Source organism: Pelophylax lessonae (genome assembly GCF_965119305.1).
Source record: "Pelophylax lessonae genome assembly, chromosome: 1".
NCBI lineage: Eukaryota > Metazoa > Chordata > Amphibia > Anura > Ranidae > Pelophylax > Pelophylax lessonae.
In genome coordinates this window covers 55,318,168-55,338,077 of record NC_138768.1, presented here as the reverse complement: position 1 = coordinate 55,338,077, position 19,910 = coordinate 55,318,168, and the positions used below count along the sequence as shown (strand labels likewise).

At 44.7% G+C, this 19,910-nt stretch overlaps 1 protein-coding gene across 1 annotated transcript in view; it reads right to left on the bottom strand.

The window, feature by feature from the left end:
• Positions 1 to 19,910, bottom strand: part of MAPK4 (mitogen-activated protein kinase 4) — a 91,360-nt gene that overhangs the window by 20,149 nt on the left and 51,301 nt on the right. Inside the window, exon 2 of the mRNA XM_082255104.1 lies at positions 11,031 to 11,175. Within this exon, the coding sequence (XP_082111230.1) occupies positions 11,031 to 11,175 (145 nt within the window). The remainder of the gene's footprint in view (positions 1 to 11,030; positions 11,176 to 19,910) is intronic.

Genomic DNA, 19,910 nt, shown 5'->3' with positions numbered 1-19,910 from the left:
GCAAGTAACCTAAGCAGCTTGTCCACGGCAAAGAATCAAAAGCTAAAAATAAATCCTAGCCTTAGTGGTCCTTGTGTCCAGATCCTCAAAACAGTAGTTCTTACTTGCTAAAGCTATTGATACATGACTAAGGCACCCCAGATGTAATCCTCAAACTCATCATAACCTCTATTTAACCCAACCCCCTTTTACCCCAACTCTGTAGAAAAAATGCCAAAACACATTTGTTGGAGTAAAATTTGGCCATAACGGCCATTTATTAAAACCAAAAAAAAATATAACAAACATTCCTTAAAACAACCAAAAATAATATTACTGTAGCACCCTCCTAGGTAGGTGCTAGGAAAGCCATAAGGAAGGCACTGTCTGCTTATCAGGGGGGCCTAATTGTTCAGTCAGGCTGTCATGTGTTTCCAGGTGTGTCTGTTGGGCTTGGGGAGTCTCCCCACTGCATCCAATGAGGGCTCTTATTGGACAGTGGAGGAAACCTGACCAATAGCACACCAGGGCTTGTATCTATCCCAGAGGGCAGAATCTGCCGCAATGCATTCTGGGAGGGGGTATAAGTCTGAGGGGAGCACATGACAGGGCGTCTTTGGCAGGAAGCAGAGTCCCAGGAGGAAGAGGACAGCTGTCTCTCCTCCTGTCAGCGTTAGTGAAGGTGTCCTTGGCGGTCGGCCTAAAGGACAGAAGGTTAAGCTGAGCTGCAGAAGGGATCCAGTGTGCTGTGGACCGTGTGGAGCTGCTGGGCAAGAGTTTTCGGGAAAGCAGTGTCGTGAGTACTGGAAACTACCCAGGGGTCTGCCTAGGATAGGGGACCACTCCAGGAGGTCTGAGGGATCCAGAGCCAGCTAACCAGTACAGAAGGCTTAGAAAGGGGGTGCCAGTGTCTGAGCCTTGAAGATAAGTGTAAGAAAGAGGGAGCCGGTGCGGGCTCTGAAGTGTTACAGCAGTGCAGCAGATCAACAAGTAGCTACCTCAGCCAGGAGGGCTAAAGGAAGCAGTACAGAGGACTTTGTGCCACAAAGGGGTGTCAGAAGTCAGCTCAGCGTTAACCGACAGCAAGTCAGCGTTAACCAGCCCCAACTGGCGTTGACCGGCATCCAGCCAGTGTCAAGTCAGCATCAATAGGCATTTTTCAGTTGTCCCATTCAAATTGTGCATAGTTGAGCCAGAGGAGTATCTCACTCATCCCTTCTCCCATTCAAGTTCTCAATAAACCTAAAAACCCAAAGATATTGGACTGTTTTTTTTTTCTCAGTGCTCACACTTGGAGTACATGCCTAAATTTGCTGTTGTTGCTAACGGTAACCCTGGCGGACCAACATCCAGCAAAATGTCTGGGAATCCTGCTACATTACAATAACAAGAAACATGAGGTTGCCGATCTTTGGAGGCACCAAGTATCAATTATCAACTTTGTATCTGCATAACTACTTAAATGGTCCCTAGCCGCACCACACCGGCTCGGGGACAACCTCAACATTCTGCACAATTTTAACCTACCAGTTAACCCACCATTAACTGGCATTCCACAGGTGACTCCATACCTTAGATGGGTCCCTAAACTGATAAGCACAGCAGATTTTTTAACCCCTCCAAAGACCCCAACCGCCAAATCATGAAGACCACATACAGAAGCATAAATCCAATATATGGGCAGGCGGGAACCTTCCTTCCCACGTGCTTCACGGAATGCTGGGAAGATGTGTTGCCTTCTCCAAGACCACCCTACCAGTCCCTCCCACAGGCTAAATCAAAATCCCTAACTGGGTGGAAGACTGAGTGAACTTCTAATGAACTTTCTTAACCCTATCTCTCCTGCTTACACTATCTACCTAGTCATGCTAGCCCAGCACTTATCTTTTTTTTTTTGCTTCGGGCTGTACAGTATCTCTCTATGCAGCAACATACTCTGACTTTCCCAAGGTTTAGTATAAAAGTTACTCTTGCGCTTATCTGGAACTAAAAAGGTGCACATAAACCAAAAATCAAGGGGAAATAAAAAATACCTCCCACCCATGTATGCATGAGCTGCCCCCCCAATAGGACTTTGTTCAAAATAATAAATGGATCAAAGTAAAAAAAAAGTAATAAAAACTATTAAATTGTGAATACAGTATGTTCACAATTTAATATTGTGTGCTACTTTATAGCATAGGATGAGATGTTAATTCAGCGTCACCCTTTGATTAATTTATTATTTCCCCAAGATTTAACAGACTTTGATAGATTGTCATCCGTCTCCTCTATCAGAACAGTGGCAAAAAAATCCCCTAAAGCTATCCTTTACTAAGTGGTTAGCACTTCTGCCTAGCAGCACTAAATTGGATCCCAACCATGACACTACCTGCCTGGAGTTTGCATGTTTTCCCTTTGCTTGCGTGGGTTTCCTCCAGGTACTCATGTTTCCTCCCACACTCCAAAGGCATGCTGGTAGGGTTATTGGCCCTAGTATATATATGTATGTGAGTTAAGGACATAAGACTTTAAGTTCCTGGAGGGCAGGGACCAATGTAATTGTACAATATATATGTATAGCACTGTGAAAATTGAGGGTGCTATATAAATACCTGTAATATATACCACACAAAATCAGGTTAGAGCTTGATCACATTACCCTAAACAATGCAAACGGTAAACAGTAATAACATGACATCTAATTAACAGCTACATAAACAGTAAACTAAATAACAACTAGTCACCTAACAACTAAGGCCCCGTTCACACTGGGGAGATCCGACTTCCCGGGACGACCTCCGAGGTCGCGGTGCGAGCAGCGCGCCGCGACCTCGGAGCGGCCGGCACGGACTTCATAACATTGAAGTCTATGACGGTCGCTCCGGGTCGGAGCGACTTGTGTCGCTCCTATTAGAACGGGTCCGCAGCTTCTCTATGGAAGGCGACCTATGGCGACCTGTGAGGCGACCAGGTCGCCTCACAGGTCGCCCGAGTGTGAACGGGGACTAACAGTGATCTAATCAAACAGCAATCTAATTAACATCAACATATAACATCCCACAATAGTTTTGTAACAAGTAAAAGGGGACACAATACAAGACGAGGCTCCAAATCTGTATCCAGATCCTACATTCTAGAGTCTGTGTGTTTGCGGGGAGACATGGACCCGAATCTTAAGCAAAACCACCCCAAAGGTCCCCCAGGCACACACCTCCCAAAGAATAGAGCCCCCTAAAAAGCCAGGGTCCATAGTCAGTAGGCAAGAAACTACCCTGCAGTCCCCTCCAAAAGCCCCTTACCCAGTTGGGTATGTCACATTTACCATTACCAAAAAGCTGCCTATACTACAGATAAGGGGAATCTGTAGATAAAAACAAACTGTCCAACTCTGACTAAAGTTGAATAGGTGCTATAGGTGTAAGTCATTTACATACCTCCTGAAGCCTGAATGGACAACTTCTTGGACATTGCTAAGAGGAACCCACTTCTCACCTTTATCATCACAGGAGCAATCCTACCAGTTCCAAAATACACTGGACAGAATGGTGACTTTGTGATTGGCACTGGTGCCTTGCAGTTGGGCATCCTGGGTTGTCCAACCAAGCCCGCCCCCCCCCCCCCCATGCCCTCTTATGCCCAAACTGGGGCATATATCATCGCATATATCATCACATACGTTTCTATTTGTATACAAGTAATATCATACAATAAAAGTGTTTAGATTATATTCAGTATATTGATATTCATAATTACTTTTCAAATAGGAGAGTAGGGGACCATATAGTAAATAGAATCCAGGAATACATGAAATAAATCAGCATGATTCTGTGTTGTAGAATTTCTCCCTCTGAGAACTATAGAGGGCGATGCTGGGAACCAGAGAATGCTTGGCCTTCATCACTGGGTTAGATTTGGTGCCATACCAAGAACAGGGTTACCAGTAACCCCAGTGGGCAGACAGAAAACCGCACATGATCAATACCAGAATGGAAATGACCACAATCTGCAGGTAGAATGCATTGTTTCTTGAATGACTGGAGTACACCTTTAATTTGCAGTGACCAGGAATCTCTTCCATCTTCAGAACTAACATCATCATGGCTCTGATTTGATTAAAATGATTAGTGCGCTGTACTGGACAATGGAAAAGCGAAGGCTTTCCTGGAATCCTAGCAGGCACGGTATGTAAGTATAGCTGATTTACAGTCTACCCCCATTGTAAAGAGAGGAGACACTGCTGTGTTTATTGATGGAACCAGCATGTACATTATTGCTTTTCTCTGGAAAACTGGTTTACAATACACTTACATTTTTTATGCAGACAAAAAAAATTGTGATAATAATACAGAAGGCTACTCACTAGGATGCTATAGAAAAGCTTTATAGCTAAAGCATAGAAAAGTGATGGCAGAAAAATACTAAGTAGTCCATCGAATCTGCCCATTTATTTCTTGTTTTTTATTTTGATCATTTTGTTGTATAGATCTACGTTTGTCCCAAGCATGTTTGAAGCCATTTACTGTTGACTGTCTCACTACCTCTGCTGGTGGTTTATTCCAAGCATCAACTACTCTTTCATTAAAATAATACTTTCTAAAGTTAGTTTTGAACTTTTCTCCAGTTAATTTGACGTCCCCGTGTTCTTGATTTTGGTTTAATATTAAAAAACTGCCCTCCTGAACCTTATTCACAGCCTTGATGTATTTTAAGTTTTCAATCACGTCTCCCCTTCCCCTTCTTTGCTCCAGACTGTATATAATAAAGTGGGAGTAACTCCCATGCATGCATTTTACCTATAGGTAAATCTATATTAAGGCTTACCTATAGGTACTGTAAAAATCTCCTAAACGTGCATTTACTGTAGATGCAGCAGGTGACGTCACCGGCACCTGCGCAATGAAGGAACGGCATACCTTCAGAGTTATGTGTCGTAAACGGCGGCTCTCCCCATGAGACCTTGCATGGAGCCCTAGACTGAGGGAGATTGACAGCTATTTTGGGTTTCTTCCATTTGCGAATAATCGCACCAACTGTTGTCACCCTCTCACCAAGATGCTTGGCGATGGTCTTGTAGCCCATTCCAGCCTTAAGCCCCGTACACACGCGTCGAAAATTGGCAGGGAATTTTCGTCCGACGTCCGATCGGCCGATTTTCGGCTTGTTAGTATGATGCTTCCGACAACCAACTCTGACTTTTCGGCCGAAAAAAATCTGGTGTGCAGACTATAAAATTTTTGTTGGCCGTCAACACAACGGCCGATTTTCGTGCAGTCAGTACAGATTTAGACAGGGAAAAATCTGATCAGCAAGACTAGGCATGCTCAGTGAAGAAAGAACACAAAGAAAGCAACCCAACACATGACATCACTTCTGAAGTAGAATTTTGTTGGGCGAGAAAATTTGTGTGCAGTCTAGGCACATTCCAACCAACAAAACACAACTCTGGACAAAAGGCGGATGATCGGTCGGCCGATAATCGTTGCATGTGTACGGGGCTTTAGGCAGGTAGGTCTATAATCTTGTCCATGACATCCTTGGACAGCTCTTTGGTGTTGGCCATGGTGGAGAGATTGGAATCTGATTGATTGCTTCTGTGGCCATGTGTCTTTTTTTTTTTTTTTTTATAGAGGTAACAAGCTGAGATTAGGAGAACTCCCTTTAACCACTTAAGCCCCGGAGGATTTGGCTGCTAAATGACCAGGGGGTATTTTGCGATTCGGCACTGCGTGACTTTAACGGACAATTGCGCGGTCGTGCGATGTTGTACCTAAACGAATTTGACGTCCTTTTTTTCCCACAAACAGAGCTTTCTTTTGGTGGTATTTGATCACCTGTGCGCTTTTTACTTTTTGCGCTATAAACAAAAAAAGAGCATAAATTTTGCAAAAATAACAATATTTTTCACATTTTTTTATATGAAATTCCCCAAAAAAAAATGTAAAAATCAAAATTTTTTAACATTTTCGGCCAATTTGTTTTATCCTACCTATGTTTGGTGAAAAAAAAAAAATCGCAAACAGCGTATTTTTATTGGTTTGCACAAAAGTTATCGCGTTTACTAACAAAGGGAAAGATTTTTGTCATTTTTGTTGTTTTTTTTTTTAAACGCGTAATGGCGGCGATCTGCAAATTCTTTTGCGGTACTGCGACATTGCGGCGGACAGATCGGACCCTTGACTGACATTTTTGATACTTTTGAGGTTACCAGTGACATTTCTACAGTAATCAGTGCTATACATATGCACTGTTACTGTAAAAATACACTGGTAGTGAAGGGGTTAACTTTATTTGGGAGGGAGGGGCTGTGTGTGTCCCTAGGGGCGTGCTTTCTACTGTGATTGGCTGTGGCTTGAGCTGTAAGGACACTGATCAACGGTTCTACATAGTAGATCCGTCTGATCAGTGTTTTTACACCGAGGAGAATGACAGGTGGCTTGTTTACACAAGCCGCCTGACTTTCTCCCTCTCCCCCGACGATCGCCGAGTGACCGGGGGACATCGGGTCCGCCAGTCACACGCGCGGGGGGGGGGGGGGGTCCGTGACCGCGCGGGAGCGCGCCTCCGCGGGCGCGCGCTCGCTCGCTCCCCAGACCCTCCCAGGCTAGTGACGTTAATTAACGTCACTCTGCCTGGCCGGGGCTGACCGCCGCAGTAAATCTACTTGCGGCGGTCGGCAAGCGGTTAAGAGAGTGCTCCTAATCTCAGCTCCTTACCTGTATGGAAGACACCTGGGAGCCAGAAATCTTGGCGATCGATAGGGGATCAAATACTTATTTCACTCACTAAAATGCAAATCAATTTATAACTTTTTTTAAATGCATTTTTCTGGATATTTATGTTGTTATTCTGTCTCTCACTGCTAAAATAAACCTACCATTAAAATTATAGACTGATAATTTCTTTGCCAGTGGGCAAACGTACAAAATCGGCAGGGGATCAAATACTTTTTTCCCCTCACTGCAGAGGAGTCAGAACCTCCTTCCTCCTGCTGGTGATCCCTCTAGTGATGGATACTAGAATTCTTTTTGCCACTGCAGGTCACATTGTGTGCTCATTTTGCAATAATCTGAAATAAGTACCCCCAAATATTTTTCTTTTGTAATGCTGGCTAACACTGTACCCCCAATGTTGTACTCTCTCAGGGGATTTTTTTCCCTAGGTGAATTATTTTATATTTAGAAACATTGAATTGCAGTTTCCACTGCTTTTACCTCCGGTTAAAAAAAATAATTTACCCTTGAAGTAGCTCCCCCTCCCCATTGCAAGAGTTAACCGCTCATTTTGCCAAAGGCATGATGAACAAAGTAATATACTTACCTAATTCATCACTTTTTCCGCAGCAGGCCCTCCCCACCACTGCTTGACACTCTGCATTGTGGGGAATCTCAGTCTCCTCCAGTTTAATGCAGGACTGCTGGTCCTGCCTTGTGTGCGATGATGTCAGAGAGCTGTGACGGATGACTTCTGGAGGGAATAGGAAATCTATATAATTTTATTCATCATCAATAAGCAAAATGAACAGTTAACCCTTGCAGTGGGGAGGGGGTTCCACTGCAAGAGTAAACCTTTTTATTTTCCTGGAATTCACTTTCATTAGTAGGGATTAAAGGCTTGTCTTTTCCTAGCAAAGGCTTGGCTGCAGAAGCAAAATAGTACCTCCTTTCAACCAAGTTCCCATGCTTGATATTTGTGGGCTACTTTGCTTGTTCTCTATTGCTTCAAAGTCAATTTGGTCAGCAAGAAAGAATATGTTTTCTCCACAATCCAGGTATTCTTCTCCCCAAGGTTGTAACCATTTCCATTAGCAGTGTTGCCCACCGCCCGTAGATTTACGGGCAGCCCGTAAAACAGGGCACTTTTAGGCTGCCCGTAAATGCCCATAGGAGCCAGTAAGTGCCAGTAAAAATGGCTGCTACAGGCTCGGGTGAGAACTGCGCATGTGCAGTTCTGGAAATCGCTGAGTCAATCCGATCTTGAGTCCGCATCACCCACTGATAATGTCATGCCGCACAGGCGACGGCCTAAAAAATTAAAAATGCCAGGAGCCGAGCCGTGGCGCGGGCTGACGGAAGGAGGAGACTTGTTGTGATCAAGGTGTGAACAGTGCAGGTGACCCGAAGGCGAGGCGGGTGTCTGAGCAAGCATGATGTCATCATCATGGTGCCATTCCCACCACTACCGCCAGCCAGCCGTTAAAAAAAACCCAGGACTCAGGAGCCAAGCAGAGTGTGGCCTGATGTGCGGGACGGACCAGGCCAGATGGGGCTTGGGAGCTCAGCAAGGCAAGCTGGGACGGACGAGTAGGACTGTGTCAGTGACTCGGTGGCAGACTGGCAGTGCTTTTCTGTGCTGGAATCTGGAGGGAGCAGTGACCACCTGTCCAGGCATGGGAGACTGGACTGGCTATATTCAGGAATGATACAAGCAAGGTATGCCATTACTGTAAGTTTTCTGGAGATGGCAGAAAGTTTTTGAGGCATTGGCTTTCACATTCAGATATCATTCGTTCATCGAGCCATTATACCTTTGTGCAAATAGTAAGTGCCTAAGATGTACAGGATTGGCAGTTGACCCATGTTTTTTGGAGATTTGTTCCTGTAAATCTGAAATCCCATAACCCTGATAAATGCCACACTAAAAGGAATGCTATATTCTCTACTACTCACTCTACATAATAACCTATCTGTTCTGTACTCTACAAGGCTTGGCTATAGTACAGCAAAATGTTCTGTATGGTCTGTTCTCCGACACCTCCACTAAAATTATACAATAAAGAAAAAAGAAAGCCAATGCGCTACCAATGGGGTATAAGATAGAATAGGAGTAGGGATTATGCAAAAAGTGGTCACCGCCTCCACCTATAACTGGTCTTAGTGGTAAGGAGCACTGGAAAGGCGGACGCAGATGCTTACGCATGTATTTACAAATGTGTGCAACCAAACCCCTGTTTTTAATGCATACTGTTAGACAGGTCAATTTGGTTGGTCGCTGGCTGGTTGGTAAGTTGTGACTGGAAATCTCTTCGTTTTTTTGATCTGCGTCTGCCCTTCCAGTGCTCCTTACCACTAAGACCAGTTATAGGTGGAGGCGGTGACTACTTTTTGCATTATTGATATCTATATTGAGCCAGGCAACGCATTGACACCTTTGCCACCATTGTGCGATGTGCTGGGTGTTCAGTGTGACCCTGTGCCTTTAAGGAGGGGTGGGCTCCCTCTAGTCACCTGTCCTCCATCTATCCCATTAAATGCATGTGCTCTCATTGTAGAGACTCTTTAAATTGTAGAGTTAGGGACTGCAGATCACAGGGTGCCTGGTGGGGGCCTGCAGCTTACGCATGCATTTGCAAATGTGTGCAACCAAACCCGTTTTTAACGCATACTGTTAGACAGGTCAATCCGGTTGGTCGCTGACTGGTTGGTAAGTTGTGACTGGAAATCTCTTCGTTTTTTTGATAGGAGTAGGGATTAGTCTGTATATTTGAACCAAAATTCCTGAAACAGACAGCCAATTCTGAAGTGTCACCACCTACTCACAGAAATAGGAAGAAAAAGGGGGGAATCTGCGCTTGTTTCACTGAATGATGGCCCAAGGAATAGGTTCCTAAAACTAAATATGACACAAAATCCTGGTTGCACTGTGATACACGTTCCAATGTGTAAATGTGGTAATACAAAATAATGAAGTGGATACAAATTAAATATGCGACTTCAGTGAAAAGGTTTTGGGACTTAAGTGAAAAATAAAACATTCATAGGTGCATGGAACATATATGATAAAAGGTTGACTGATGCAATATAATGAGAAAAAAATATCCACAATAAAAAATGTTAATCAATAAATATAAAGATGAAGAAAATGAATAAATATTATACTAGTATTGGGGGGTGATATAAAAAGTCCATGTGCAGGAAAGTGCAAAATAATGCTTGAAAGGAAAGGTGAATTTCGTGACTCTTCACAAAAATTTGAGTGACTTTCGTGGAACTGAGAACCGTGTCACTAGGAAACACATCTGTCAAAACATCTCATCCAATAGAGCACCTTTGGGATGTGGTGGAACGGAAGTTTCACATCATGGAGAATCTGACAGCAACTGCGTGATGCTATCATTAGGGATGATCGAACGGTTCGGGTCGACCATCGGTTCGACCCGAACATTGACTGTTCGAAATTCGGCAGAATTTCGAACTTTTTGCTGAAAAAGTTCGGAATTCGGCAACCAGAACCGACCAAAATGCAATGGGACAGGAACTGGGCTTTAAAAGCCCGTGATTGGACCAGAATCATCAGTAAAAGCCAATTGAGGGGGCAGGAGGATGCTAGGAATGTGATTGGAGTGACTAGGGGGTCCAGAGGCCAATCAGTAGTGAATACGCCCCCCAGTATATAAGATAGCCCCGCCAAATCTCTAGCATTGTAATACAGGGCTGTGGAAGAGAGTGGAAGCAGTTCTGTTACTCCTGCTTCAAAAGTGTCATTTAGCAATTATTAGTGTGAGGAAAGGGATATCTAGTGTAGTTAGGGTGCTATTTTCCACTATAGTTAGATTTAATAATCTAGTTTCTGTAGGGAAAGTGTTAAGTGTCAGGGTGACTGTAGTGTAGTGTAGGGTGAACTGACTCTGACTGCTATGGCAGGGTGACCAAACCCTTCCATGTCAGGGTGACCGCCATAGAAAAAAGATTGTTTCTATTAGAATTGCAGTAGAGCAGGATAGTGGCTTCGCTACTTTCACACCTGGCTGTTTTTGTTGCAGGCGTTTTATTGGGCTTTTTTGTGGACATCTTTGGAGGCAGGCATGAAATGTGAACTTCTGTGTAGGGGCATATTGTTGTATCTATGCCACGAAAAATTAGGGCAGTTCTGAAGGCAAATGGGGGTCCAACTCAGTACTAGCAAGGTGTACCTAATAAAGTGGCCGGTGAGTGTAAGTACCTGAAATAAAAAATAACTACACATCATAGTGCTGCTGTTTTTTTATTCTCTCTGTAGGCTGTATGGTGAAGATTTCCTACTGCAAAAGACCGCATGAACAACGATGATCAACAGATACACAATTTACTGACCTGCAAAGAGCATCCGTCCCGTCAGCATCTCAGCTAGTATACAGCCTGTAGCCCACATGTCAATGGCTTTGGTATAGTTATTTGGGGAGAGGAGAAGATGGGGCGATCGATACCACTTAGTAACCAGTCCTTCTGAGAGGTAACCCTGGAACAATACAGAAGACATCAGTAAATCATCTGCCATTCTCCGCTATGCTTCTCTGGATAAGACAGCTCTATTTGTGATGCAAGTGTGAATGTGGACCTGTCACACACAATGTCAGGATTAGCAAATCCCATCAGTAAAAAACGAAAATAAAAAATAATTCTTTCCATGTAAAAATGCTGCTGGTGAGCCACTATATGACCTCAAGCCAAACTCAGGGGTCTGATTACATTACTTCTGCTCTGCACCACTTGTCAGTTTCATTAATTTGGTGGAGCACCAGCAGGTAACGAGGGTTCTGCTAAGGTTCACAGCAGAGAAGCGAAGCCTTCTTTGCCCCCCCAGGGGATTCGATGAATTAGTAAAACTGACAAGGGGTACAGACCAGGAGCAACGTCACTGCAACCTGAAGCTGGCAGGATCAGATGTAGAATTTAACAACCATGGAGATTGCAGATTGCTGGACGACTTTGGCTCCAAACCCACCAACATCCATAGAAAGAAGAGGACAAGGGAAAGGAGATCCTTCATAGAGACAACTATTATAGTAAACAAAAAATGAACACAAATTTATAAAGATACGTGTGTGAACACAATCTGCTTAACACCTTCCTGCCCTACATTAAGGTTCCTCCCCACAATGTTCCAGGCTGTAGATACATTTATATACATTCTATTTCAGAACTATTAGCGGTCACCTGTGCCAACTGCTGGTTCTGTTATATTGCGGTCAGAAAATAGTGAAAGGGAATCCTGGGCCCTCGGTTTTTTTAAATTTTTTTACAGTTTGAAAATGCTTATGCCACTTAGAGCTTCTAAAAGCCTGTGTGCATGGACACATAGAAAAACATTGAGAGGCATTTTTAATAGGGATCGACTGGTTATTGGTAATGCCGATATATCGGGGGCCGATATGCACTTTCCCCGATATATCGGAATCAGCCCCTGAGGTTACCGATATTGCCGAAAATTCCAGGAAAGTGCTTGTACCGGAGTGATGCCTGCAGCTAGAAGCATCACCCCGGTACCAGCGTCCATAGCTGACGGTTGACTCTCTTGTAATGACAACCGATGTGGCTGAGAAGCCGCTTGGCTGTCATTACATGGAGCGGGAGGGGACGCCCCCCCCCCTCCCGCCGCCTTCCGAGAGACCCCGGCATCCTACCTGCACGGCCGCCGAAGAGAAGACCCGATAAACGCCGCATTCGGCTCAGATTGGGTCTCCATGTAAAAACCCGGAAGTGATGTAAAAAAAATTACAGCATTCAAAACAGCCACACTTGGCTGTTTTGAATGCTTTTAAGTGCAGAAAATGGGTTTGGGGTATTTTAGACCCCCAAATCCCTACATAACTGTACCTGTGAAAAATAAAAAAAAATCTTTTTTTAAATGTCTGAAAATATCGGCCAATATCGTCCGATACTGATATCCGAGGACCAAAATATCGGTATCGGCACTATAAAAACGATATCGGTCGATCACTAATTTTTAACCACTAGCCGATCCCCCACTATGTATATACTGTGGCAGTGTGGCTCTACCTGTACGTTGTTTCGGTCAATAGCCACTAGATGGCGCGATTGCGCCATGTTTGGCTAGAGTGAATGTCAATCAGTGGGTCCGCTGGCCACCCGCGATCATCCCCGGGAGAGGCAGAACGGCGGTCTGCCTATGTAAACAAAGAAAACAGGAAAACGGATCTCTGTCTTTCCTGAAATCAGTGCAAACCCCCCCCCCCCAGTTAGAAAGCACCCCCTAGGGACACATTTAAACTAGCGATCAACCGATATCGTTTTTTTATTGCCGATACCAATATTTTGGTCATCACATATCAGTACTGGCCTATATTATTGGACATTTAAAAAAAAAAAATGTTTTATTTCACAGGTACTCTTGTGGAGGGATCTGGGGGTCTAAAAGACCCCCAAACCCCTCCTCTGCACTTAAAAGCATTCAAAACGCCAAGTTTGGTTTTTTTGAATGCTGTCATTTTTTTTTTAATCTGGCGCCAGACAGTACCCGGAAGTGATTTCATGACATCACTTCCGGGTTTTTACATGGAGACCCGATCAGAGCCAAATGCGGCTTTGATCGGGTCTTTGGCGGATGTGCAGGTAGGATTCCACGGTCTCCTGGTGGGACGGGAGACCCGGGCGAGCCGCGGAAGGCGGCAGGAGGGGGGGCATCCCCTCCCGCTCCTTGTAATGACAGCCGAGCGCCTTCTCAGCCGCATCGGTTGTCATTACAAGACAGCCGTCCGTTGGCTATGGACGCCGGTACCGGGGTGATCCCTCTAGCTGCAGGCATCACTCTGGTACAAGCACTTTCCTGAAATATTGGCAATATCGGTAACCTCAGGGGCCGATTCCGATTTATCGGGGAAAGTACAGATCGGTCCTTGATATATCGGCTTTGCCGATAATCGGTCGATCCCTAATTTAAACCTTTGATCACCCCTGATGTTAACCCCTCCCCTGCCAGTGACATTAGTGCAATAACAGTGCAAGGTTTTTTTAGCACTGATCATTGCATTGGAGTCACTGGTTCCCAATAAGCGTCAAAAGTGTCAGTTAGACGTCCGATTTGTTCGCTGCAATGTCGCAGTGTTGCTAAAAATCATAATAAACAAAAATATTTTATCCTTTGTAGATGCGATAACTTTTGCGCAAACCAATCAATATATACTTACTGGGATTTTTTTGACCAAAAATATGTAGCAGAATACATATTGGCCTAAATTGATGAAAAAAAATCGATTTTATTTATTGGCTGTGTTTTATAGCAGAACGTAAAAAGCATTGTTTTTTTTTTTTTTTTCAAACTTGTCACAATTTTCTTACGCCTCTAGAAGCAGCTATAAAAACGTCCAGTGTGCATGGGGTCTTTTACTTACTTGCCTCTTTTGTGAGTGAGAGTGAATCACCCCAACAAAAAAAACGCGATAAAAATACAACAGAAGTGTCGCCCTTTATCCAGACCTACAAAAATTTGTTTAGTCTGGAGTTGCACTTTAAGTACACGGAGGCAGTACTAGACAAACTGGTATTCCTGCACCCTGGCTGCATTATACTGATCTTCAATGCATGTGTACAGTCAGCTCAGATTCATAATCATTCCTTATACACAATACATTCTCTTGGTAGCTCGTTCTGCAAATAGTTTTATCTCAGCAATCATTCAGCAAGGATTCTAATTGCAGCTGTTACATTGTAATGAAAATATGGAAAAGCATGATATTAAAATTTTGAAAGCGAAATCAAAAATAATTTCACATAAACTGAAAAAAAAATGATCTATATAAATGTTCCCTTTAACAGAGAGTTCGGAGGATTGATTTTTGCGCCGTGCCTGACCATGAATCATACCTGGAGATTGTCAATAGCAGTCTATTAGCGGCTTCTTTGTGAGACAGTCACATTACAAATCTAATCGCCTCTCTTGCCCTCTGTGACGGGTCCACAGTGCTGACTATTCAATACATTAGCACTGCTTCTCTCATTAGTAAAATTAGTTCATTAGGACCGCCCTGCAGAGACGCCGCATGCAGCATCCTTTCAGTATGTCATCTGTCACAACGTTGGCGTTGGCAGATCACACTCCAGAAGAAGGAAAACAAAATTACAAACAACAAAGGGCTTGATCACACCTGTGTGTTGCAATAACTCAGTGTAAAATCCATGGTTTATGGCAAATGGCTGCAAACGCATAGCAGCTTATGTACTACAGTGCATTGCTAGTGTAAGTGATGTCAAAATCAGGTACCCCATATAAAAAACAAATAAGTATCATATTTCCAGCTCCAGCAGTCCAGGGTTATAGTTCTGTTCATAGAGAAAAGTAAAACTCATGGCATTTCTTTTTCTTTTTTTCTTGTCTAACAGAAGAAGATTATTTATTGCAGCTGTTACTTTTTATGGCATTTCTATTAAATCACCAATAGATGGCAGCATAGAGTTAAAAGCCTGAATGACAGAGAGCACATTTTAATGGAAACTGCCAATAAAGCAGGGGGAACCAAAAAGACAGACCTTTGTTTCTAGCGGGCACAGAATAGCAGTTGCTATCCTGTCTTTTAGACAGCAGGCCATGCTTTATGTCATTGCAGGTAAGAGGGAGCATATTTAGGGCTATAAACAGAGCAAAATGGATTTAATTTACATCCCTGTGATCAGTAAAGGCTGGCCGCTACTGTGTGAATAAATAACACATTGCATAAATGTTAGTGGATCACACTGAAGCATCACATGGCGCCAGTGTACCGGGAATGTGATTATCATAGGGTTATGTTCTTATTTTATATATTTTATTATTAGACCACGGTGGTGCAGAAGGAGAAAAAACGTGTGTGTGTGTGTCATTGCAGAAACGTTTCAATAAAAACACTTCTTGTTTCACCCAGCCCGCTCCCTTCGCACATTGGAGTTTGTTCAACACGATTCATTTTGAATAGCACCCCATTGCACTGCTCCCAACTGTCCCTAATTTAAAGGGACTGTCCCTGATTTGAAACAAAGTCCCTCTGTCCCTCTTTCCTCCAGATTTGTCCCTCATTTTGGTCTGATCTACATAGTTGTATATAAAATGCACTTTTTATCTTTCAAAAAGTGTTAAACCTTTCATCCAATTTCTAAATTGCTGCATTAGTAAATTTCAAAAGACAATATAAAGGAATAGTAGTGGTAAAAAAAAAAACATTTGTGGATTTAACCACTCATTTTTTTGTACAATTCTCCTTTAAGCGCGTGTGTCCTATACCTACATACTTTTGCTAATAGGTGTCCCTCATTCCCATCTGTAGTGCTCTGCGCTCAAAAAAAGTGTGTCAAATAGTATTTTTGGTGCATTTCGGCACATTAAAAATGAACGGATTGCTTAATGCAATGTACTTAGCTGATGCAACACTCCACAACACATGGTGCTTTGGTTTAGTGTGTTGGGGTTGGGAAGGGGTATATGATTGGTAAAGGAAACGGGGGAGGCTGCTGAATTTGTGGACCATGCATTTTACTGCTTTAGGTTGCGTGTTACTGTGGCGCATTTACTGTATGTGTAGCCCCCTTGTCTTAAAGAGGAAGTAAACCCTCCTCTGACACTTTTACCTATAGGTAAGCCTATGATAAGGCTTACCTATAGGTACTGTAAATATCTCCTAAACATGCACCGTTTAGGAGATATTTACCTTACATGGAGCCAGTGACGTCACTGGCGCATGCGCTCTGAAGGAACGGCCGCTGGTGCCGTTCCTTCAGAGCCCCATGCCGTGACCGTCGGCTACCGCGCGCGTTCGCGGGAGTGACGTCACCGCGGCTCCAGCCAATCAGAGGGCCGGATGCCGCGATCCCGGAAGGCGGGCGACTGGACATGTCGCCCATCATACAGGTAAGCGGACGGCACGGCGGGGGCTCATTCTAAGTTAAGTATTTCATAATGAGCTAGTATGCTGTGCATACTAGCTCATTATGTGTTTCTCTTTCAGGTTACAAAAATATATATATATATATATATATATATATATATATATATAGTTTTACAACCTCTTTAAACGGGCAACAAGTACATTTAGCTGTGCTAGGTTGTAGTTAACCTGACTGATTTGTAGTCTTTGTGATCATTTGGGTTTTCTCCTAAGCATGGTGTAGCTGTAGTTCCTCCCTTTGTCAGTAGGTGGCACGGTTACCATTGGCATTAGTATGATGAGCTGCAGTAAAGCTGGGTTATAAATATGCATATGTAGCACCCTCCTAAGTAGGTGCTAGTTTAAATATGTGACTCTGTTCTGCTTATCAGGAGGGTCTGATCTGTCAGTTAGCCCGTCACATGTTTCTAGGTGTGTTCTGTTGAGTCTTGGGAGTCTCCCCACTGTATCCAATGAAGGATCTTGTTGGACAGTAGAGGAAACCTAGCCAATAGCACACCTGGGTTTATGACTGTCCCAGTGGGTGGGCATTGCTGCTATGCATCCTGTGATTGGAAATAAATCTGAAGGGAACATGTAACAGGGTGGTCTTTGGGCAGGAAGCCAGGTCCCAGGAGGACGGCTGTCTCTCCTCCTGTTGCTGAGGAAGGTGGTCCAGGCAGTCGGCCTAGGGACCAGGGGTTGAGCTGTGCGCAAAAGGATCCAGTGTGCTGACCAAGTGGAGCTGCTGGGCAGAGGACTTTAGAAAAACAGTGTCGTGAGTACTCAAGAATCTGCCCAGGGGTCTGCCTAAGAGAGGGGACCACTCCAGCGTGGTCAAGGAGATCCAGAAGTCAGCTAACCCAGAGTGATACAGTAAAGGGGGAGTCAAGTTGTTAAGCCCTGAAGATGAGGGATTAAAGGGGGTTCCAGGAAGGACCCTGAAGTTTCTCAGCGGTGCAGTCTAATATTGAAGTCGGCTACCTCAGGAAAGGAGTGCCTTAGGTAGCTAATAAGACTCTTTCACAGTCAAAGGTGAAATACAGTAATGTTCAGATCTACAGCTCACGGAACATTGGGGTGATCAGCGAGCTGTAATACAACAACAATTATTTTAAGAAATAGCATTAAATAATAGAAATAAAATATTAAAACTTACCTATTTTATGTGAAACTTGTACTGTTTTTTTCTGCACAGATGCTTAATTATGGGTTTAACTGGAGATAAGCAGTGTACAGGGGACAGCAGGGCAGAGCACAGGAGAACACAATATATGAGGGGGGGGGGGGGGGCAGTAGGGCACATTACATGGGGGCAGCAGGGCACATCATAGGGCACACAGCAGAACAAGGGGCGCACAGCAGAACATGGGACAGAAGGGGCATACAGCAGGGCACATTATGGGACTCACAGAAGGGCATTGGGCACACCGTGGGGCTCACAGCAGAACATTGGGCACATCATGGGGTACACAGCAGAACATGGGGCCCACAGCAGAAAATGAGGCACATCATGGGACACACAGCAGAAAATGGGGAACATCATAGGGCACGCAGCAGAAAATGGGGAACACAGCAGAACATTGGGCACATCATGGGGCATACAGCAGAACATGAAGCACATCATGGGGCACACAGCAGAACATGGGGCACATAGCAGAAAATGAGGCACACAGCAGAAAATGGGGCACAGAGCAAAAAATGGGACACATCATGGTGCACACAGCAAACAATGGGGCACACAGCAGAACATGAGGCACACACCAGAACATGGGACACAATGCAGAACATGGGGCACAATGCAGAACATGGAACACATCACATGGGGCACACAGCAGGACACAAGGCACATTACAGAGCTCACAGCAGAATATGGGGCACATAGCAGAAAATGAGGCACACCGCAGAAAATGGGTCACATCATGGGGCACACAGCAGAAAATGGGGCACACAGCAGAAAATGGGGCACATCATGGGGCACACAGTAGAATATGGGGCACATCATGGGGCACACAGCAGAACATGAGGCACACAGTAGAATATGGGGCACATCATGGGGCACACAGCAGAACATGGGGCACACAGTAGAATATGGGGCACATCATGGGGCACACAGTAGAATATGGGGCACATCATGGGGCACACAGCAGAACATGGGGCACACAGTAGAATATGGGGCACATCATGGGGCACACAGCAGAACATGGGGCACATCACATTGGGCACACAGCAGGACACAGGGTGCATTACGGGGCACACAGCAGACAATGGGGCACATCATGGGCACACATTAGAAAATAGGGAACATCATGGGGCACACAGCAGAACACTGGGCACATCATAGGGCACACAGCAGAAAATGGGGCACATCATGGTGCACCCAGCAGAAAATAGAACACATCATGGTGCACACAGCAGAACACGAGGCACAATCCAGAAAATGGGGCACACAGAAGAAAATAGGGCATATCATGGGGCACACACCAAAAAATGGGGCAAATGAGGCATACAGCAGAAAATGGGGCACATCATGGGGCACACTGCAGAACATGGGGCACAATGCACATGATGGGGCACAATTCAGAACATGGGGCACATCATGGGGCACAATTCAGAACATGGGGCACAGAACAGAAAATGGGGCACACAGCAGAAAATGGGTAACATCATGGGGCACACAGCAGATTATGAAGCACATCATGGGGCACACAGCAGAACATGAGGCACACAGCAGAAAATGGGGCACACAGCAGAAAATGGGGCACATCATGGGGCACACAGCAGAACATGAGGCACACAGCAGAAAATAGGGTACATCATGGGGTACACAGCAGAAAATGGGGCACATAGGAAAAAAATGGGGCACATCATGGGGCACACAGCAGAACATGAGGCACACAGCAGAATATGGGACACACAGCAGAACATGGGACACATCACATCAGGCACATTGAGGGGCATACAGCAGCACACAGGGTGCATTACGGGGCACACAGCAGAAAATAGGGGCACACAGCAGAAAATAGGGCACACAGCATGAGGCACACAGCAGAAAATAGGGCACGTCATGGGGCACACAGCAGAATATTGGGCACAATGCAGAGCATGGGGCGCACAGCAGGGCACAATTACTGGGCTCACAGCAGGGCATGGGGCACATCATGGAGCACACAGTAGGACATGGGGCACACTGCAGGGCACATCAAAGGCTCACAGCAGGGCATGAGGCACACAGCAGGGAACATAACAGGCTCACGGCACGGCATGGGGCACACAGGGTAGACTGTAGTAGCAGTTTCTTTCAAATGCAGAGTAGCACAGGAATCTGCTTCTCTCATAG